Raw genomic sequence first — 22,088 nt, forward strand, 5'->3', positions numbered from 1 at the left:
TTTAACCTCTTCTGCTAGGTTGCTGTGGGATTCTGCCTCTATCCTCTCACAGAGCCCGTAAAAAGCACATGCTTGTCTGTCCCATTTGATAGTGAGTAGCTAATTGATTCAAGGATCTCGTTCAGGAATGTCTTAAAAAAAAACAGGGCATTTACTTCAACAACATGGCCCCTTTATGTAAATAAATGCCTCCTTTTCCAGTTTTTCATGTGATTTGCACTTGAATCACCCAGTTTAAGTTTCACTGTTTATTCTGAAGAATTACTCTGAAATAGTTCACTGGGCTTACTTTTGTTCATGGGTCTGATTAAACAATTATGAGGTTTTTGAAACTCCCTGTTGTTTAGGAATATAAATATTTATCAGTCCTTCTTGAAAGAAGCCAGTTTCATACTCCCACAATCCTTTGCCTCTTGTTCTTGGTATAAAATTCCGCATAGTTCCCACATGTGTCCTCTGGTTGGGTTTCACTGTTTATTCCGAGGATATTCAGTGGGTTGCAGCTGCCTTCATGTAATGAGAATGCTGTTGTCCCATGAGCAGCATGAGGATGTGTGTTGTGGTGCTGGAATATTGTGTCGTCAGTGAAGGATGACCCTGCAGTGGTGAGCTAGCTGCATTCCTAGGTTCATGACAGTTTTCAACAGCTCTCAATTGCATTTGAAAACGTTTGGCGATGCGGTGGCCAGGCATCGAACCTTTGCTCACCACTATACCACCAACACACGCAGTGGTGAGCTACAGAAGTCATCATGGAGGTATCTCCTCCTCCTCCCGTCTTGCCTGGGCAAGAGCTCCTCTGGACACAGACCAACATGGCAGCCTGCTGGACTGCCCACCCCTTAACTTCTCATGGTTTTTACACCACTCTGTGCTGATGCCACCAGTCAGTGATCCAGAGGACATGAATGCACTGCAGGAGAGCACAGACGGGCCTCTTCACCCACGCAGACCAAGGGTGAATATACAAACACCACGCAGATCGCTCCCCAGGAATTTAAACCCAGGGCTGCAGTGCAGAGTGGGAGAATTGCTCACCACTGCACCGTCGCCTCTTCGAATTCTTAATTCTGTAAAATAACTCTTCTGTTCTTTGTAATTTTACTCACACTGTTCCAAGTCAAGCCCTAGAAGTTTTCATTAGTAACATGAAAACGGTGTTAAGCATTTTCTCTTTTTCTTTGTGATGATGTAACTGCCACTTAGACCATTTAATCGTGTTCTCAGTAGTAATCAGGGAGCCGCTATTTAATCCTTAAAGGGGCTGAGTAGACAAAATCCAAAAGAACATGAACAACCTGCAACCAAACAAAGTATTTTTTTTGTTAACAAGCTAATAAACTCCAACATATATAGTTCATATAATGTAACGCATACGGCCTCCATTGCTTGCGAGAGTTGGCTTACCAGAGTGGTGACGTCACCGCCCTTCCCAGTGGATAGCAGGGACCGCAGCTGCTGGGCTGAGGGGAGATCTCTCTTTAGCTCACCAGGCTGGGTCCCTGTTGAGTGATGCCGGAGGCCCGGGTTTGAGTCCCTGATGGTGGGGGACCGACCTGAGGCAGAAGCGGTGAGGGTGCCTACGTGAACCCTGTAGTGTTACAATAATAAGATGTTAATAAGTTAACACTCTTTTGCAATACTACAATCTTTTTCTGCCCGTTAATATTTTGCTTGACAGGTTCACCTATTTTATCTAATTACAGTATTTATTACTGGATGAATTCTGACATATAAAGTTCCACATAGAATTATTTTATGTTTTTAATTTCATGGATATGAAAAAATCGACAAATTAAATAACAGTAAACTTGTATAAAAGTATTTTTGAACAGGCAGTACAGTGGCCGCCATTATCTTCTTACGTAATTTACTCCGCGCAGGGTCCTTCCTCTCTGCTTGTCGCAGCGGGTGAGGGCGCAAGTGAAACGCATTGAGAGCAACTCGCACCGGATTGAAGAAACATTGGCGAAAATAAAGGCAGTACTGTCTTAAACAACGTGTATACGAAGGTGAGTTTACAGTTATTTTAAATAATTCTGTAGTAAGACCAAGTCAACGTCTCGCGTTTAACACAAATGTTGAGGGAAAGCGGCAAATCATTATCGATTGATAGTTTTCAGACATTTGAATGAACATATAATAAACGCATTTTCATCTAAAGTTTGTTAATGATGCACACGTCGTCCAGGCAAATGGAGTTACTGAAATAGTTCCCGAGTAGCATCAGATTTTTAAAATTGGTTCCCAAATTAGCCACGTCCAGTACCAAACCTGTTTAGGATCAGCTTTACAGACATTCAACTGGGGGCTCAATTCTTTTGCACATTTAACTTTTTTTCTTGGTCTATATGTTAAAGTGCAAAAATAAAAGGATAATAGTTGACTATCCCTACAGTCAAGCTTGAGTTCTGGTGTGAAGTCAGACAAGAAATGCTCTGGTAATAGAAAATAAAGAAGGTGGAATGTCCGTGTTTAGGATGAAGGTTGTTTATACTTGTAGCTTTATTTGCAGCAGTTCAGTAAACCTGGAGCTGAAAAGCAGGAATGACCCATTCTGTCGTACCTTTCATACCGTTGTGGGACGCAGTTTGGTTAGACGTGACTGAAATTCCAGAGAAAGCAGAATCATAATACACGGGCCAGACCTTTACAGCAACTGCAGACGGCCCTGGTGTTCTGAGACACCCCAAATCCGTAGGAAACTGGCGAAAAAATAAACGAGTAAAAAATCATCGCTTTAATTGCCGCGGTTTAGAGAGTGGTTCCATTTGTGAATTTTATGGGTGATTTCAAACACCCCATGCAGGTTGGGGTTTCGTTGAAAATAGTTCAGAGTTCTGGGATTAAGAATAGTAATTATTGCTATAAATCAGATTTGATGCGATGATATTGTGAATTAAGCAAACAACTATATTCCAAGTGCAGATATAATGCAGAGAAATGGACTTGGTTTTTTGTTGACTTTTCCACACGTGAATTTGGCTATGAAGTAGAACCAGGGCAGTGTGTTTCTGAGCCCACTTAGGGCTTTTGATTGATTTTTTCCTCCCACAGATTGTTCCAGCATGGAGACCGACCTGTATGACGAGTTTGGGAACTACATCGGCCCAGAGCTGGACTCCGATGATGACGATGACTTGGACAGGGACGAGCGAGATGCGGAGGAGGTAACAGGCTAGTTGCTGCTGCTGCTCCTGCTCTGCTCTGTGCCCGGAGGAGATGGAGGGGTGTGGGCGGTTGAGCAGAGCCACAGTGCGTGGGACGCCCCTGTGTTTTTTCCTGGTGTCCGGCGGCGTGGGTTCTCCGCTGCGCTCAGCTTGTCCGTCTGCCCGCTCAGGCCGACGAGGACGACGACGAGGAGCCGGCCGACCCCGACGAGGAGACCCCCGGGATGGAGGTGGTGCTGCACGAGGACAAGAAGTACTACCCGACGGCGGAGGAGGTGTACGGGCCCGAGGTGGAGACCATCGTCCAGGAGGAGGACACACAGCCGCTCACAGGTCAGGTCCGGCTGGGGTGCTGCGGCTCTGTGTTCGCAGGGGCCTCTCTCGCTCAGCAAGCGTTCCCTTCTGACAGGTTTCCATTGCCGTCTGTTGAAATCGCTTCATATTATTAAAGAATCCAAAATTCGACCATTTCTGATTTCGCTTGTAGGTTGTAAGGTTTTCAGACATACCAAAATAATTTCAGTCCCTGCTTTAAGACGGCAACATTGTTTTTTATTTCCTTTTTCTGCACTACAGCTTGAAAGAGCAGTGTGAGGTGAATTACATCTGGTTTTGCTGTGAGTTGGAATGTAGCTCTTACAGAAATGGGAGAAAGAACACCTGTGAATTTGTGCACAGAGGGGTCCAGGTTAACGTAATTTTGTGACTTGAACGACCTGTCTGAGATTCAGAGATGTATGTTATAACCTTAGATTAATTTGGCTAATGTAAAGCACTTTTATGTCTAGTAATTTAGTCTCCTGTTTTGATTTTCTGCCTCTGAACATTTTTTATTATTGTTAAGCACTCATAAATGAGAATGTCTGTCATTTAATTATGCAGTTTCTTTTTTGAACATTTCTGGAAATGGAGTAATAAAGATGATGTACTTTGTGTGTGTAGGAAAGCATTGATGAACAAGTTACTTGAACTGTGAATTTCCTCTTCTCTCCTTCCCCCTAGAGCCCATCATTAAACCTGTCAGGACAAAGAAGTTCACGCTGATGGAGCAGGAACTGCCCTCCACTGTATATGACATGGAGTGAGTCTCAGATTACACCAGTTTCATTCAGGTCAACAGGCTCTGGTCTTGTGTAATGGCAGTCGATTGAACATGAATGCTTATCGCCCTGAGGAAGTCTAGCCTCTGCTCCAACAGTCTGGCAGCTGATTCCAGACTCCCACCACACTTCGTGTAACGAAGTGTCATATTTTTCACTTGTTCCTGAATCCTCGTTTCACTTCTAAAGTAGTCCTCTGGGTTGACATTGTCATTGCTTGTGAGAGTTTTAAGTCACTCTGTCTGAATTCCCCTTGTAGCTCCGTTGAAGGCTAAACATTTCAGTTCCTTTAAGTAGCCTCATCTTCCTTTCTGCAGGTTTCTAGCCGATCTGATGGACAGTCCAGAGCTGATCCGAAATGTCACACTTTGCGGACACCTGCATCATGGCAAAGTAAGTCTAATGCAGGATTGTTGGTTAGCAGTTTCCCCCCTGACGGACAAGGTCCTCAGGGGAATGCAGTTTACCTGTAACTCTTCAGCATGTTGCTCAGTGATGCGGACTAGAGTCCATCTTTCTGAAGAAAGGATACGTGCTTCTATATGCAGCACTTCAAGTTTGTTTTTCACCTTTGCAGTAGTATAATCAGGTCCTGATTTGAGATTTGGCCGAGGTCCACAGTAGTTCATTGGTTATGCAGCACAAGGCTCGGGCACGTTTCCTGGCTCCGTGCGGGAGTGAGTGTGCCCTGGCAGGGCTGGCCAGTGCTGGTGTGTGACGGCCTGCTGTCTGTGTCCCCAGACCTGCTTCGTGGACTGTCTCATCGAGCAGACGCACCCCGAGATCCGCAAGCGCGATGACATGGACGTGAGTGTTCAGACACAAGGGGGAGGCTTATAGAGATTCGCTTTCATTTACTGTTTCTCATTAATATTTTAATTTTTTAGCATTGCTGCCTTGCAGCACTGGGGCCTTGGGTTCAGTTCCTGGGGTGCTTTCTGTGTGGAGTTTGCATGTTTTCCCTGTGTTTGTGTGGGTTTCCTCCCACAGTCGACATGCTGACATGTTAATTGGCTTCTGGGGAAACTGGCCTGGTGTGAGTGCGTCTCTCTGCCAGTGACGATCCTGGTGTCCTGCGCAGGCTGTACCCCGTCTTGCGGCTATTGCTCCTCACGATGAGGCTCCAGCTCCCCCATGACCCTGTATTGGATAGATTAGAAAATAGATAAATGTTGGAAAATTGCAGTATGTCTCATCACCTGTGTTTATTTTATACACCCTTATTGCCAAGTCCTTAACGGCATCCTTAATGTAGGAGGTGATTGTACACAGAGTCGTCACCATTTTCACCTGTTTTAACAGGAATAATTATTATTTTCTGTGTTGCAGCTTCGGTACACTGACATCCTCTTCACAGAACAGGAGGTAAGGAGAAAACCTGTATGAATTCCATTCTTTCCATTTAGGAATGGAAAATCATACTTCATGCAGAGTTCTGGGTAGTGTGTAGATACTACGATTTTCCTAGTTTTCCTAAATCGTGAGTGGTTTTATACCTGTGCAGGAGGGTTAAACATTTCCTACCAGTACCACCAGATTTTGAGCTCTATTGAACACTTAGTCAAGTTAATCAATATTGTACTTATGTAGTGTTAGGTGCTGTTCAGTTTTCAGGCTTCATTAACTGGAATGTTGATCCTGTGTGCGGGTTTGTTTCTGTAGAGAGGAGTGGGCATCAAGAGCACTCCGGTCACAATGGTGCTGCCGGACTCCAGGGGCAAGTCCTACCTGTTCAACATCATGGACACTCCAGGTACATCTGGGCACCAGATGGGAGAGATTGGGCTCAGGCATGGGGTGAAACTGCCTGTGACCACAGATACGTTTATCAGATCCTATTATTGTACTATCATACAATAGTATTGGTGTGAGTAGTCATCTAATGTTGAGCCGTGTAGCTCTACTTGTCTTCTGCACCTTGAAACTGCTCATGCTAACTACAAGTCTGAAGAACACGGACATGGTATATTCCATTTTAAAACATTAGGTTTTAGGACTATAGATATCTTGTTGATTTGATTAATTATTTTCAAAGCATTTATTATTTATCATTTACATTTGCTATCCTTATTAATATTTATTCATCTAAAGCTGTTTAGCATGTGGATTTCACCTTTTTTCTCCAATTTGTAAATCCTGTGATCAATATAATTATTGAATAAAAATGTAATAGATCACGTTAATTAGAACGGAACTAAAGCAGTCTAGGAGTTCATCGGCCCATCTTGTAGATTTGCTAGTTGATTCATGAATCCAGTCCAGGCAGTTCTTCAAGATTCCCAGAATGTCATCTTAATAATTCAGCCGCTCAGTTTGTTTGAGACAAGCCCTGCGACTGTGTTTCTGATGTCTTGAATATGTGATCTCTCCCTGTTCCAGGCCATGTGAACTTCTCTGATGAAGTGACCTCAGGAATCCGCATATCCGATGGCATCGTGCTCTTTATTGATGCTGCAGAAGGAGTGAGTCATCTGCCTTGGATAGTTTCTGTTACTATATTTCCATGCAGGATGTGCCGACATGAAAGTAATAAGAAAAAAACAGCAGTTAAAGGTTATTTGTGCGCATTGCGTTAGATCTTATCCATGTTCTCTCTGCTGCTGTTGGAATCCCGGCTGTGACGGCCCTTTCAGCCCGACTCTGCGTGCTCGCTTTGCAGGTGATGCTGAACACGGAGCGGCTGATCAAGCACGCGGTGCAGGAGCGCCTGGCCGTCACCGTCTGCATCAACAAGATCGACCGGCTCATAGTGGAGCTCAAGCTGCCGCCCACCGACGCCTACTACAAGCTGAGGCACATCGTGGACGAGGTCAACGGCCTGCTGAGGTGCGGCCACTGACCCCGGCTCCCGGAGGGCAGCCTGCGGCTCTCCTGTTTTCCCTCTCCCCCCCAGCCTGGGTGCAGTCAGCCGCGCTGACGCAGCTGTACTCTCCTAGGGCTAGGTGGCTTGTAAAATGGGGTGGAGGAGAGAAAATACTTTTTTTTTAAATCCTGATTTTTAGTTACTACCTGGTAAACAATGCACCTAGGCTTAACTCCATCGTTGGAGCAAAAGGAGTTAAAAATGCAATTCTACCAAATTCAGTCTGATTTTTAAAGTAATCTGTTTTTTGCTAACACATAAAAGCTTGTTTTTTTTTAAAAAAAAGATTCAAATGTTTTCTCCCCTGTCTCAGCATGTACACCACTGATGAGAACCTAATGGTGTCCCCACTGCTGGGCAACGTGTGTTTTGCCAGCTCACAGTACAGCATCTGCTTCACGCTGGGCTCTTTCGCCAAGATCTACTCCGACACCTACGGTGAGCCACACTTTTCCACCCCCACTGCCTGCGGAGCTCAGGCCATTGACCCCAGATCTCTGGGCCACAGGGTCATCAGCTCTCACATCCTTGTGTTTCAAATGCTTTCCTGCACTTACGTGAAAGCTGAGGCTTCATGCCATGGTTTTATAATAAGACTATTTTGCCAGTGGCCTGAGGCTGTAACGTGCTGTGGGCCGTGTAAAGATGGAAGGGATGTGTGACTGTTGTCCACGTTGAATTGCGCTTCTCCCAGTCCTGCTGCTCAGCTGCTGAGCTTATCTGTTTCTTGTTTTTTGTTTCAAGGGGATATCAACTACACAGAGTTCGCCAAGAGGCTCTGGGGGGACGTTTACTTCAATCCCAAAACGTGAGTGTGAACAGCTGGTCTTCACATCCTGTTTGTAGGCGGTGATGGGAAATGCACGGCCCGGAGCAGACTGCAGCCGAATGGGTTCTCCTTGGATGCACAGAGAAATGAGACTGTTTGCAATTAACTGAGGATGGTAACTGCGATCTTAGAAGTCCAATCTCCACATTACTACTACAAAGCTATGAGTCTTTTTGTATTTAAATTGCTGCCCAGTATTTCAAGTTAGAAGTAACATTGCTTGGCCTTTGAGTAAGCCTCAGCCTTACAAGGAAAGATGATGACTGGCTGTTTCTCCTTTTTTGTTTTTGATGAGTCAGAAATCCTGACTGTTTTTGCATAGTTGTGTGTCTTTCTCGATTAAATTGGTAGTAGTTGAGAGAGCTCGGGGCCCTGAGGAACATTCTCAGGCTCACAGTCAATGTGCCTTCTGTTTCACTGATCTGTATTTCGTGCTCTTCAGGAGGAGGTTCACCAAGAAAGCTCCCAGCAGCAACTCTCAGCGCAGCTTTGTGGAGTTTGTACTGGAGCCACTGTATAAAATACTGTCTCAGGTGAGAGCACGCCGCTGGGGATCGGGGGGGTTGTGCTGCTTCGCTCATGCAGTACCGGATCCTGCCTGAAGATGGAGGTCTTGTGTTTTTTTGGGGGTGAGAATGAAAACCTCATTCTGCAGCGGGTTGCCCTTCAGGTGTGCTTCTAGTCTTCCTCGGCGGTGATGCACATGTCTGCTCCTGGTCCATGTGAAAAGCGGTGATGCCCATAATACTTCCAGGATTCAGACTTCAGAATTGCTGGTGCTGATGCTATTATTGAGCAGCTCGAAGCTGAAGATAGCATGTCAGCTGGACAGGTGTCCTGGCTGTCTGCTGTAATGGTGCTCCTGCGACAGGTGGTGGGCGACGTGGACACCTCTCTGCCCCGGGTGCTGGACGAGCTGGGGATCCACCTGACCAAGGAGGAGCTGAAGCTCAACATCCGGCCGCTGCTGCGCCTTGTCTGCAACCGCTTCTTCGGGGAGTTCACAGGTACGGCGCTCTGACCCCCCGCCCCCTGCTGGTGCTGGTGCTCTGAAAATAAGGTTTTCTTCTTCTCTTCCTGTGCTAGGCTTTGTGGACATGTGTGTGCAGCACATCCCTTCACCACAGGGTGGCGCCAAAAACAAGATTGAGCACAGCTACACTGGGGGCCTGGACTCTGACCTGGGGGAGGCTATGGCAGAGTGTGACCCTGATGTAAGTGCGCTGAAATAAACTGGGCGCCTGAGAGAGTTATAAAGTGTGAATATGAAGCAATTGAGGGGTGTCAGATCATGTGATCATGTCTGTGCAGTGAGGGGTCTGGACTGGCGCTGGGACGCAGTGAGGGGTCTGGACTGGCGCTGGGACGCAGTGTGTGACAGGGTGTCTGTGCTGTGAGGGGCGCTGGGACGCAGTGTGTGACAGGGTGTCTGTGCTGTGAGGGGCGCTGGGACGCAGTGTGTGACAGGGTGTCTGTGCTGTGAGGGGCGCTGGGACGCAGTGTGTGACAGGGTGTCTGTGCTGTGAGGGGCGCTGGGACGCAGTGTGTGACAGGGTGTCTGTGCTGTGTCGGCAGGGCCCTCTCATGTGTCACACCACGAAGATGTACAGCACGGAGGACGGGGTCCAGTTCCACGCCTTTGGGAGGGTGCTTAGTGGTACCATCCACGCGGGGCAGCCGGTGAAGGTCCTGGGGGAGAACTACACCCTGGAGGACGAGGAGGACTCTCAGATCTGCACCGTAGGGCGACTCTGGATCTCTGTGGCCAGGTGATGCTCCAGAGCCGCAACTAGAAAGGCACAGCTGGGACTCCAGCCTGTCCTGCCTTACATGGCTCTGGGGTCGAACCCAAGAGCCCTGGAGCTGTGGGGCAGCAGTGCCCACCACTGTGCCGCCAACATGCATGTCTTTCAAGTGTTCTGCAAAACTGGATTCATTGATTACAGGATCCAGTTGTTTAAAGAAGTCGAAGTCAGGAGCCGACTCCTCCAGCTGTGTGCCCTCTCTCCCTGCCCAGGTACCAGATAGAGGTCAATCGGGTGCCAGCGGGGAACTGGCTGCTGATCGAGGGCTGCGACCAGCCCATCGTCAAGACTGCCACCATCACGGAGCCCCGCGGCAATGAGGATGTGAGACCACTCCGCTGACGCCTCTCACCCTCCACACACCACACTCTCTCTCACCCTAATATTGTGTGACTAATATTGTCGACACGTTTTCCATGTGGCTTCTTGCAAGTGCTTTAAAATGCTCTGCTTTTAACAATTTATTCTAATATTTTTTCCTTTTTTTTATTGCTCACCTACATTCATGCCACATTCTTTTTTTACGTCAGATGTTCATCTAAATTTTATTCATAGATTATTTTTTCAATCTCAGCATCTCCTGTCTTAAATTAACTTGGTGCCCTTTAGCAGCTGTGATTCCCTGCTCTTGCCTACATCAGACTTCTCCATGGAGGCCTGCACTGGGGCTGTCGAAGGTCCCTCTTTAATCTGCTCTCGCTCTTCCCTCAGGCTCAGATCTTCAGGCCGCTGAAGTTCAACACCGCCTCTGTGATTAAAATTGCCGTGGAGCCCGTCAATCCCTCTGAGCTGCCCAAAATGCTGGATGGCCTGAGGAAGGTCAACAAAAGCTACCCCTCGCTCACCACCAAGGTACCCGCTGCTCTGCAGAGCTCTGGCCCTCCGTGCAGCGTGCAGGCTCCATTCCTGCTGCACTCCCAGACACAAACAGTTTGTTTTAATGAAGTACTGGGACCAGAGGTGCCTGGTCTGTGGCCGCTCCATCTGTCAGAATGTAACTGGCTTCTGGCAGCTGGGTGTGTCAGGAAAGCACGTCTGCAGCTGGGTCTTCCAACAGGAGTCCGTTCTCCAGTAAGGCAGAAGCTTAAGCTGTTGGCGCCTCCAGTATTGTAAAGAATAACTGGTGACAGCAGGTTCTGTCTGGCTCTTGTAGTCGGGGCTGTGCCTGCAGACGCAGCATCCTGCTGTGCTCAGTGCCTGTTGTGAAAGCTGGAGGAGCAGTGAAATGTCCCGCGCCTCCTGTGGGTCCGTGCGGCTGTGTGACCTCTTGGCGTCCCACAGGTGGAGGAGTCCGGGGAGCACGTGATCCTGGGCACGGGGGAGCTGTACCTGGACTGCGTGATGCATGACCTGCGCAAGATGTACTCTGAGATTGACATCAAGGTAAGTGCCCCCTACAGTCCTGGCAGAGGAAGCGCACACGCTGGGCTGAGCGGTACTGGTCTGAAGAAACGGTGTGTGGGTGTAGTGGGCAGATGGGGGCAGTGGGTCGGCGGAGAGCTTGCGTGGAGACTAGGTGGGGTTTCTGTTCTTAAGCGGAGTCAGTGGGGTGGGTTGGCCAGGCTGTGAGATGTCTTGCTCTGAAGTCAGAGTGGAAGTCGCTGTGGCTTTGGGGTTAAAAAAGAGGGCCTGTGGGGCAGCTGGGCAGGACTGACCTGTATTAGGTGATGGAGGCTGGGAGTGCACTGTTTTATTACTGTCCTGTCAAACAGGTGGCCGACCCTGTAGTGACCTTCTGTGAGACTGTGGTGGAGACATCGTCCCTGAAGTGTTTTGCTGAAACGCCAAACAAAAAGTGAGCATCTTACTCTCATCATTTAGACCCACTGTAGCCACAAGCTCTTTGGTACAATAACCTGCTTAAGTAATTATAGGGGTTTTAACTGCTTTTAGACTAATGACTGTTTCTTAAAATAATGTTGATTTTAACTGCTTGAATATTTTGTTATTGTGTTCTTTCACGTCCGGGTCCTGCTCACACCCTGCTAACTCTACCTCTCATAAGGAGAAATTCGAAATGGTTTTTGTAGCAGCAGGATGAAGCTGTTTAAGAAAATACTTCAGAAACCACATAAATAACCACAAAAACTGTGCAGCTTGAGATGAGAACTGTTTCTTTTAATAGTTCAAAGTTTGGGAGAAGAAATCACCTGGGAGTGAAAGATGTACACTGTGCCTTCTGCTACAAGACTGTTGAGCAGAGAATAAGTTTTAAAACCGTTTTATTGTTTTATTTTCCACCCCCTAGGAACAAGATCACAATGATTGCAGAACCCCTGGAGAAGGGGTTGGCAGAAGACATTGAGAATGAAGTTGTACAGATCTCCTGGAACAGGTAACTGGAATAAAAATGTGGTATCTTTGTTGCTTCGTGTTCAGGTCCGTCAGTTTCAACAGTGAGCAGTCTCGCTGAACACATAGGAATCCTTTGCAAAGCCTCACATATGAGTTTTTGCCATAAATTTGTCAAAAGCAAACAATAAACCAAGCCATGCTGCCCCGTGCTGCAGTGTTTGTCTTGTCTCTGTTGTGTGCTGGGTATTTCATTCAAGTAGATGATAACAGTGTATTTTGCTTTTAGCAGGAGTAGAACAGAACTAATCTCCAGCATGCTGTTTTGACTTTATAATGTCTATATAACATTTTCTGGAAGTCAACATCAGTTCTGCTCTTTCCTTGAGACCTGTCTGAAGAGCCTGCCTATTGCCGACCACCATTATGAATACCTATTAAAACATATCTATCATGAGTCATGTGACCGTATGTGGTCATGCGATAGGCTTACCTGAGCGATCAGGAGAGTAAGTCTGTCCTGCTGTCCTGCTGACATGTTCTGGTGTATTTTCTCCAGAAAGAAGCTTGGAGAGTTCTTCCAGACCAAGTATGACTGGGATCTGCTGGCTGCCCGTTCCATCTGGGCATTTGGGCCTGATGCCACAGGACCTAACATCCTGGTAGATGATACTCTCCCATCAGAGGTGAGGATACTTTACCTCAACAGGGCTGCATTACAGCTGTGTCATTGCTCAGAACCTGTATTGATCTAAAATAGTGAACTCCGCTGTTGTCTGCACATGAAAGGCCCTAGAATCCTGCTACTGGTGCTAAGTTCTCAATCACAGGGACTCAAAACTCAGAGGAAGGGATTTATGGAACTTTGTTAAAGTGGCAGGAAGAGCTTCTCAAATCAGTTTGTTAACAGGTGTCTGAAAGGCGTTCTGCACTTATACCCTTTCTTGCTTTGGTATTAATACCTCTCAGTCACAATGTTTTTCCAAGAGTCTTATTGCATGTGAATAGAGTTCACGAACGTCTTTTGACAGCGTTTGGTTTTCTCCATTTTCTACTGCTGCTGCAAAAGAGTGCATGCCTGTGTTTGTCTCTGTGCAGGTGGACAAGGCCTTGCTGGGCTCAGTGAAGGACAGCATCGTCCAGGGCTTCCAGTGGGGCACCAGGGAGGGGCCGTTGTGTGATGAGCGTGAGTACGGTCCCTCTGCTGCCCTGTCTGTCTGCTGCTTTGTCTCCTCTACAGTCCGTGTGGTTGTGCCAGGCATGCAGGACAGACTCCCCCTTGCAGCCTGTATGGACTCGGGTGTCACAGTGCACACAGTTCTTTGCGGTTGTTGGTTCAGTTGTCAAGCCAATATCGAGACTTCAGTAAAAAGCAAGTGATCTCCCTAAAACCTTGTTATTCCTCAGATCTGCTGGCCTTCACCTCCTGTTGTTGTCTTCCTCAGCCATTCGCAACGTGAAGTTCAAGATCCTGGACGCGGTGATCGCTCAGGAGCCGCTGCACCGGGGAGGAGGGCAGATCATCCCCACGGCGCGCCGGGTGGTGTACTCGGCCTTCCTCATGGTACAGCCAGCAAGCGCTCCTCGTCTCCGTCAGCCTTCTGTCAGCGCTGCCCAGCATGCCCTCTCCTTATTGTTGAGCTCTTCAATTAGGAAACTTCAGGTTTACAGAATGATGGGGACCACTGTTGATATTAATGTCGATCGTGGTTTTATCCAAGATCTATTGCCAAGACATTTTTAAAGAAAATTAATTGCATTGTATGCACAATTTGATATTGTGCACCTTGAACACGGCACATTGAAATTAAAAATGGCGTTGATCTGCAGTGTGATAATGTATACCTCTGCGGAAAAGGTGTTATTGTGCAGGTTTCTGCCAGAGTTTTGTTCCCCAGTCTTCTTGGTGACTGTTTGATGCAGGAAGTACCGCACCAGTCCAGCACTGAAGGTGCTGCTGCTGCTCTGGTTTGTGCTTGATGTTTTATTCTGTTTGTTGAGGCTGGTTGTTTCACTGTAGCAGGGCTGTGTAATTATAATTTGCCGATATCTGATCCAGCCGGCTCCATCTTCTCTCTCCTCCCAGGCTACCCCTCGACTGATGGAGCCCTACTACTTTGTGGAGGTGCAGGCCCCAGCCGACTGTGTGTCCGCTGTGTACACCGTCCTGGCCCGCAGGAGGTAATCATTTGCAATAGGAAACTGTTTTCACCTCTCCCACTATGGAGGTAGTTGCTAATTTAATGTAGCGCGTTCCCCGCCAGTCATTCAGTAACCTTCCTCTGGTTTGGGCAGAGAACCGACGTGTCTATTTCTGCTGTGATTGGAAAAAGGAAGGGACACTTGTGATTGGATTTATCTGAATGTGCATTTCAACCTACAAGCTGATTCACACTCCTTGGTCTTGTGCTATCTGGGCTCTGGGCTGTTCTGTATGAACGTCATTGTCCATCACCTCCCTTCAGTCCGAAGCACAACTTCGCATTTCATGGTGTAAATAACAGAGTCCTGTCAGGGTAACAGCAGCACTTACTTGAGCCCCATCACAAAACCTGGCCGTACTGTACTGTATAGCACTGGCTTATATTCTTGATTGTGTTCCACTTGAGAAAACACGTGTATTGACAGCAATGTTCTATTACAGCTCGTGCATAGGGGGGGCACACTGTCCTTATTGTTCATCAACAGGCATGGCAGCAGCCTGAGAATACATATAAAAATGCACTTCTTGGATATCTTTACCCTGGTCATCGGTGCCTTGAAGGTTAGGTTAGCTACCCAGGAACAAAATAAAGTTCTTCCTTACCCTAGTTCAACGTTTGAGAATGATAAATATTACAAAAGTGTTCTTCCTTCACCTATGAAGTTTTGTCCATGTGCTGCCCATTTCAGGGCTGTCCTGTCCCCATCCTGCCATGGATGCTGGGCCTCCAGTACCAAGACTGGACAGTCCTGCACTGTTCTGTCCTAGAATCAGAGAAACTATGTGGGGCTACTGTACCGCTTGCTGACGTTTCTGTCGGTTCTGTCTGGTTTCGGCGTGTTCAGCTGCTTAAACTGTGAGCCCCTGTGATTACGAGTGTTCGAGTCAGCTGTGTATGAGGCTGAGGTTTAGGCATGAATATCTTTAAGATTCCTGCATCAGCTTCTGGTGTCATATAGGATTGTCTTCAAAGTCCTTCTCCTGACCTACAAAACACTAAACAATCAGGCTCCTTCCTATCGTAAAGATTTGCTGAGCTGTTATGTTCCATTCCGACAGCTCTTTAAATTCTGCTTTACTGTGTTCCCATGACATGCCACAATACGCTGGGCTATACAGAAATACAGCCTACAGAAATCGGCCTAGCCTGTGAAATACTTTCTCCAAGACTGTACTGTCCTCCCAGTCTGTTTTAAAAAGCTTCCTAAGATTTAATGCAGAAGTGCTCATATTTATTTTTAACATGTTCTGCTTGTGTACTGTTGATGTTACCTCCATTGTACAACACTTTGAGATGTCTTGACAGCAAAGGCACCTTATAAGATACCTGTTTATCTCTTCTTTGCAAGCCAGAAGCAGACTGTAAAGGCGTTGTGTTTCTCCTGCTCTGCACTGTCTTTGGCCAGGCGTGCGAGACTGCGCAGGCTTGGTGATGTCTTGTTCTCGTGTGTCTGACGCTGTTTCCTTTCTCGGTGTGTGGCTGCGCAGAGGTCACGTGACCCAGGACGCGCCGATCCCCGGCTCCCCCCTCTACACCATCAAGGCCTTCATCCCAGCCATCGACTCCTTCGGCTTCGAGACGGACCTGCGCACCCACACCCAGGGCCAGGCCTTCGCGCTGTCCGTCTTCCACCACTGGCAGGTAGGGCACCTGGGGGGTGTGGCCGGGGGGCGCGGATAGGCCTCCTCATTCTCTACCAGAGAACCTGCTTCTCAAATTGTAATGAAGCACTGCTCAGCTGCCTGCACATTGTGACAACAGTTTGCACCCGGATTTATGTTTGATGAAATGCTAGACCTTCGTGTATGTTTGCTGGCATAAAGCCATTTGGACATCTAAAAACTACCGCATGTGTTCAAATGTGGACATTGTTACACTGTCAGTGTAATTTAGGCAAATTGCTTCATTCAGACCTGCAATGAAATTTATCATTTACTCTAAACATGCCTTCTGGGCCTCCCCCAGGGAAAGGTGCTCACTAGCCTGAGTGCAGGTTAGGCTCTGTGATCATGGGTTCAAGTCTGGTCCGTGTCACTGGCCAACTGACTGATTCCAAGTGGTGACGCAACAGAAGTGTTTGGATTAGACAGCAGGGCTCTCTCGGGCATCGGCACCCCTGTGGTGCCCGCAGTGCTGTCTGTGAGGTACACCCCTCTCCTCCAGTTGGCAGGGATCATAACCACGAGCCAAAGCCTGAAGAGCACGCGACTGGCTCTTCTAAATATAAAAAACAGAGGCATCTCTAGAGACCAGGAGGTGCTGGGCAGAGGTGCGAGGATCCCCAGTTTTGAGTGTGGCTCTCACCCTTGGTGGGTGTGTGAGAGCACGGTGGGTTTGCGTTCTGCCCTCTGTTGGGACATGCCTGTGTGCTCGAGGGGGAGGTGCGCAGGCTGCTGACCCGCGGGATCATGCCTCGGGTCCAGAGCGGACTGAATTGACGTGATGCTGGATAAGCGACTCCTGCTGGGTATATTAATATCTCCGCTGTGTCGGCGTTTTCCTGCTCCTGGAGCAAGCTTCTCTGCCTGGGGCCACTTCTGGGTGCTGCCGGCTCCAGTTCCTCCCAGCATCGCCTTTGCCCTCCCGTGTTGCGCTGGGGCCGTTTGTAACAATGGTTGAAGATTTGCAAAAGGTTTCCCCACTCTTTCCTGTAGTGGCGGGAAGCAGAGCTCCGAGCACAGTGGTGCTGTTTTCCCTGTGCTTGAGTGAGAAGACAGTCGGGCGGCTGCTCTCGCCCGCTGAGCCCAGGCCACTGTCCACTCAGCTTGCACAGCCTTCTGTCATTGACATGTCTGACTAGAACTGCAATTCATCTTTATTTATGATTATCATGAGCATCTGATTTGGAAGGCTGGTATGATTCGCTGATAGGTATTGTTGTTTTTTACCAAATCGCTACGACAGAACCAATTCACACAAAATTACTTGTTACAAAATGTTTGCGGCACGAAATGCCCTTTTCTTGCTTGGCATCTTTAAAATCTGCTGCTCTTTACTATGAAGATATGGATCCCTGGACAAATGGCTTCTGGGCAAATCTTACAAGAGGGGTTTAAAATCTGAAACACCCTACAGAAGTGAGAAAAAATCTCTGAATCTGCTGGTAGGCTGTGAAAGAAATGTCATGGTCTTGTGGATCAGTGTTTGACTGACGAGCAGATAAAGTTCATGTGCTGCTGTAAAGGTTATTTTTCACCTTGTTGCCAAGAACATGTTTTCATGTCCTCTGAGGGACAGGTTACTTTGACACTGGGCATGGAGCTGTCTGCCATCTGTGCACAGCTCTGTTACCAGTAATCTGTGTTTTTCTCTGTCTCAGATTGTGCCCGGTGACCCCTTGGATAAAAGCATTGTGATCAGGCCCCTGGAGCCCCAGCCTGCCCCTCACCTGGCCCGCGAATTCATGATCAAGACCCGCCGGCGCAAGGTGAGTGATAGGAGAGACCGCCCCTCCTCCTGCAGACCACTGTGATCTCAGTATATGTGTCTGTAGATGTAAGCAATGGCGCCCTCTGTGTGAAATGAATTTTGTGGAGCTCGTTTGTGGCCGTTTGCTCGGGGGGTAGAGTGCTGGTTACACAGAGGAGGGTCTGATTGTTCGGGAGGCGTGGCGCGGCTCCTCGAGGTGACGGCTGCTCCTCTCTCCGCAGGGCCTGAGCGAGGACGTCAGCATCAGCAAGTTCTTCGACGACCCCATGTTGCTGGAGCTGGCCAAGCAGGATGTGGTGCTCAACTATCCCATGTAACGGCTCGGGGCGTCGGGACCCTTTCTGCCCCGAGCGCCGGAGGAGCACACGTGCGCCCCGTCCCGTGGCCGAGAGCTCACCTCCGCCAGCCATCACGCAGGACGTCCTGCGAGGGTGTGCTGGGCCTGCCGGCAGCTCCTCACTTTCTGCTGTGGGCTGCGGCCGCTGACGTGACCGCTCCCGCCTCCTCACGGATCGCGCCCTGACGCTTCCCAGCTTTCTGTAGATTTCTCTGAATTTGTTTAGCAGAAACATACTGAACATCTTGTCAGTAAAATGCATTTCTCAGATTCCTTACCAGTTATGATCAGCACTGAAAAACATCGGGCCCACATCGGCTGAGATGTGTTTTCAGTATTGAATAAGAATTGAAAGAGTCAGTTCCAGGCTGACTGTAATTCTTAAGTCACTTTTCAAAGAAATTGGATAAACCTTCAGCTTGTAGTTAGACCAATGTTAAAGCTTTCATGATTTTCCTATAGTTCCAGTCTGTTCATGGTGGCAGTGTGACAGTATTCTGTCTCCTTTCCAGCACCAGACAGTGACTTCAGCCTTCAGTATCATGGGAGCTGATTAGGGCAGCCAGTAAGACTCCTGATTCACAGCCCTTGGATCCATTTCAAGTAATGCATGAGCCAGCTAACCCGAGATTTTCCCTGCTTGGAGTTCACGTTTTGGATGTTTGAAATTGAGTCTCAGCTTCATCAGTGGTTTGTACAGCTGATGAAATCTGAAGTGGTTCAGATTGCTGTCCAGTGAGAGTCCTACCTGTTTTCTCTAGCTAATTCCTTATATAGGCCCTCACCCTGAACTGTGAGAAGGTTTCCAATGCAATGTGATAGTCTGTTTTTATATACATATAAGAAATCAAAGTTTGTAGAAATGTTGGGAGGTGGTTGTTTTTACTATTTTGTATTGTTTCAGGTTTCTGACGTGCTGTACAAGTCTAAATAAAATCTCCGCCTGTTTTTCAACTCGGCTTTTTTTTTCTCCACCCATAACCGTCAGCCAAGTCCAATCAGTGGAAGTAAACGAAGAATCGAGCTGAACGAGGCTGTTTATAGTCGGTCTGGACATTTCCCAGGCTTGCTTTTCCAGGAAATGACAAGACTGTGGCTGGAGCCTCTGAACTCGGGGCTCCTGTTAGTAGAAATAGTGGATCCAAGGCAAGCGAAACATCCTCACAGTCCCAGAAAAGGACGCCTGGTTTGTTCAAGGTCAGGGAACGGTTGTTAGCTATGTGTGCATGTATACTTTAAGAATGTTTTGATCTGCTTCGGTAATGATCTCAAGCACAGGGAACTTCTGGAAATGGAGTGGTTAAGCAGAGACCTGGGTAGCTCATAGCCCTCCCTGAAAGCTCACAGTTGCAGTAGTGTGACATTTCCACTCTTCTGTATTCGGAGATACTGTAATTAACCTTTTCCTGATCTGTGCTTCTCTACCACTTTGTCCTTGACCTTTTTCAAAAGCTCCTTGGTCTTCTTGGTTGGTTCGTCATAGTACTGTGAGTTGTGGCTTAAAATTGAAGTGGAGGTTTCCAGTTGGGTGCCCTGTGATGTGCCCTGCCCTGCACCCGTTTGCTGGGATCTGGCTCCCTTGAGACCCAGAAGAGGTTGGAAACCGAAGGGATTGACTCCTAACTGAAGGAATTTAGAGGCTCATTTTACTCAGGGGTTAAACTTTGTTTACACAGAGACTGAATCACTCATTTGGGATCTTTCAATCTACTTGTTTGCACCTGAACGGATTTTTAGTTTCCTTAACAAAGAGGGTGAAAATACTTATGTAATGGAAGTGTCGTAATTGCAAGATCAGATAGTAAAAAGTGGAAGCTTTGTAGGGAGTGAATACTGAAAACCAGAAAAAGGATTCGGAAAACTATCTTTCCAATTACAATATCCTTCTGTAATATCCAGATGTTTTGCGATTGCACAGCTGCAAACCTCTGGCCTATGTGCTTCTTCCCAGGAGCAGGAGGGTTTAAAAAAGACTCATTTCCACAGCAGACAGGCTCTGGAGCTGCACGTCTAGGGCTTCTGCTCCTCGTCCGCAGGGACGGGCCCGTACTGTACACTGCTGAAGCCCCTCAGGATACTGACCTGCCGTGTGATCTGAGGGGGCTGTGGACTTGTTGTTTCCCAGAGGAGACGTGGACTTGTCGTTCCCACGCGCTGCCCGGAAGCCTGGAAGACGGAGTCTTGTTGTGTGAGTAAGCCTGCGAGAGAAGCCTGTTTGGTTTGTAAATTGTAATTTATGTCTTCCATTTTAGAAAACTCATTTAGGCAGCTGGAGACTCTGTACTGTCCTTCATATTAAAGAGCAAGGCTTAGCCACCACCAGTCCTCGCCGACCCAGGAACGGTCTCACACATCTGGATCATAGACCTTCACACATGCCTGTCGTTAGTTAAATTGTGCCGATACAAAAAATTGCTAGAAACATTACCAGTTGTCTTACATGAAACTAATTCAAAACAAAGAAAATGGTATCTGACTTTCCAGCTGTAGGATTTCTGTCATCATGAGTGACAGTTTATCCGCAGACAGACAGCCTGAGCGACCGGCCCAAGATCTGTCCTCAGGTCCTGATAATGGGGGTTATTGAACACCTGTGAAAAGCTGGGACCCTAAAAAGCTGCTGTGTTTCTCCTTGTAGGGCCAGATCGGACCACCCAGATTTGATCATTAAATATGATCAATTAACATTTTATAGCAGACTCAAAGCAAGCCATTTTATAGATCTGAAAACACGTTTACAAGAGTGCAGAGAGTTCCAGACTAAGGTCGTGACCTTGGCGTGCTGGTAAGAAACGATCAAGCAGAAGGTCAGGCACTTGCTGACTCTTCCAAAACTCCCTGTGGTGGTGAGCTGACAAGGGTGGGGCGGAGGAGACTCGGGAGTTGTTATGCAATTGAATTAGCTGAGCCTTATCCAAGGTGACACACGATGGTTACAATATTACTGTACAAGCAATTTCAGCTTGCGTGAGTGTGATAGTGTTCAAATTTTACCAAGGTGGAGAGATTGGCTTTCCCTTCATTCAAGAGCGAGGTTGAGTTATCAAGGTGTGATTGTGTCCTTGGGTTTGTGATATAGTGTTTGGGCTGAGAAACACATTCATAAACGGGGAATGCGGAGTGAAACATAATGGACAGAATTGCCTACAAATACTGCAGTGCAAACTGAAGGTTACTGCCCATCCACAACCATGCTTGCATGCAGCTTTTATAGGGGAACAGCAAGTGAGCTGAGTGTGAGGATCAAGGACACAGTGAGCAGTGTGGGGGGGGACTGCTGTGTTGATTGAATTCTCTCTCTGTGCTCTGTGCTGGGGCCTGAGCAGGATGATGTGTCTCCACTTGGTGGAGAGGCAGGAGGCCCGTTTGTGTTTGGCAAAGAAGCCGGAGCACAGACAGAGGGAGGAGTGGAAGGGAGAACTGTGGAGGATGAGCTCCTGGCGTTGATCTGTTTTTGTGTGATCCGTGGAGGGAGGGGGTTGCCATTTTGCTTCTCATCTCTCTGTTGCCCACATGTGGCTCTGGGCAGCCATGCTGATCGCAGCAGTGCAAGCAGAGCTGAACGGAGCCTGGAGCTGCAAGTGCAATCTGTGGACCTTTGCTATATATAGCCGGGGACAGTCGCTGCCAGGATCAGGCTGCTGTGGCTCTCCTGACTCAGTCTGTGTCACTGAGGTCCCGAGTCGGCAGTGGAACAGGAGGCAGCGGACACAGGTGGAAACCACCGGGGATCGTGTTTGACGCTTGTGAGAATCAGCCACGGAAACCGCAGACGGGAGGCTTCTGAGGACGATGTCTTTCTGACATTCGCGTGCTGGAGCTCAAGTGGATGTGAATCACGCTTTTGTGCAGAAACGTGCAATGATTGGTGTGCACAATTTCTCTCATTTGTAATCGCTCCTCTATTCTCCCTTCCCAGCTCCAACACAGATCCCTGTTGTCCATAAACTAAGAATTAGAGCAGAATCACCTGGGAGAAGGTTTGTACAGATTCATTTCCATTCAATTGCTCTCTTTATAAACACCTCAATGGGTGAGGCTGTCTGAGACAGAGGACGG

General features: G+C 47.8%; 2 protein-coding genes across 3 annotated transcripts in view; both read left to right on the top strand.

Moving 5' to 3' along the window:
* Nucleotides 1-1,889: 1,889 nt before the first annotated feature.
* Nucleotides 1,890-18,983, top strand: eftud2 (elongation factor Tu GTP binding domain containing 2). Its single transcript, XM_006638090.3, has 28 exons — nucleotides 1,890-2,012; nucleotides 3,058-3,170; nucleotides 3,341-3,503; nucleotides 4,173-4,251; nucleotides 4,588-4,663; nucleotides 5,012-5,077; nucleotides 5,600-5,635; nucleotides 5,933-6,023; nucleotides 6,650-6,732; nucleotides 6,930-7,096; nucleotides 7,447-7,571; nucleotides 7,878-7,941; nucleotides 8,405-8,495; nucleotides 8,834-8,969; nucleotides 9,049-9,176; nucleotides 9,538-9,731; nucleotides 9,980-10,091; nucleotides 10,479-10,619; nucleotides 11,049-11,150; nucleotides 11,480-11,562; nucleotides 12,016-12,102; nucleotides 12,619-12,745; nucleotides 13,158-13,245; nucleotides 13,505-13,623; nucleotides 14,146-14,240; nucleotides 15,751-15,904; nucleotides 17,583-17,690; nucleotides 17,914-18,983. The coding sequence occupies exons 2-28, from the start codon at nucleotides 3,069-3,071 to the stop codon at nucleotides 18,007-18,009; spliced, it is 2,913 nt and encodes a 970-aa protein (XP_006638153.1). The 5' UTR covers nucleotides 1,890-2,012; nucleotides 3,058-3,068; the 3' UTR covers nucleotides 18,010-18,983.
* A 121-nt stretch (nucleotides 18,984-19,104) lies between these two features.
* Nucleotides 19,105-22,088, top strand: part of gjc1 (gap junction protein gamma 1) — a 37,235-nt gene continuing 34,251 nt past the window's right edge. The window contains exons 1-2 of one of the 2 annotated variants that reach the window (XM_015362059.2): nucleotides 19,105-19,226; nucleotides 20,019-20,217. The gene's annotated coding sequence lies outside the window, so the exon portion shown is untranslated. Of the gene's footprint in view, nucleotides 20,218-22,088 lie in introns of both variants that reach the window. The other variant, XM_015362055.2, reaches the window with a different exon arrangement.

This window comes from Lepisosteus oculatus, chromosome 28 (genome assembly GCF_040954835.1).
Source record: "Lepisosteus oculatus isolate fLepOcu1 chromosome 28, fLepOcu1.hap2, whole genome shotgun sequence".
NCBI lineage: Eukaryota > Metazoa > Chordata > Actinopteri > Semionotiformes > Lepisosteidae > Lepisosteus > Lepisosteus oculatus.

What these genes read in the sequence shown, in the direction of transcription:
- eftud2 (XM_006638090.3), top strand. Translation starts at nt 3,069, where the DNA reads ATGGAGACCGACCTGTATGACGAGTTTGGGAACTACATCGGCCCAGAG. An exon ending in CAACATCATGGACACTCCAG is followed by an intron (nt 6,024 to 6,649) that starts GTACATCTGGGC and finishes TCCCTGTTCCAG; the next exon opens with GCCATGTGAACTTCTCTGAT. An exon ending in TTATTGATGCTGCAGAAGGA is followed by an intron (nt 6,733 to 6,929) that starts GTGAGTCATCTG and finishes CTCGCTTTGCAG; the next exon opens with GTGATGCTGAACACGGAGCG.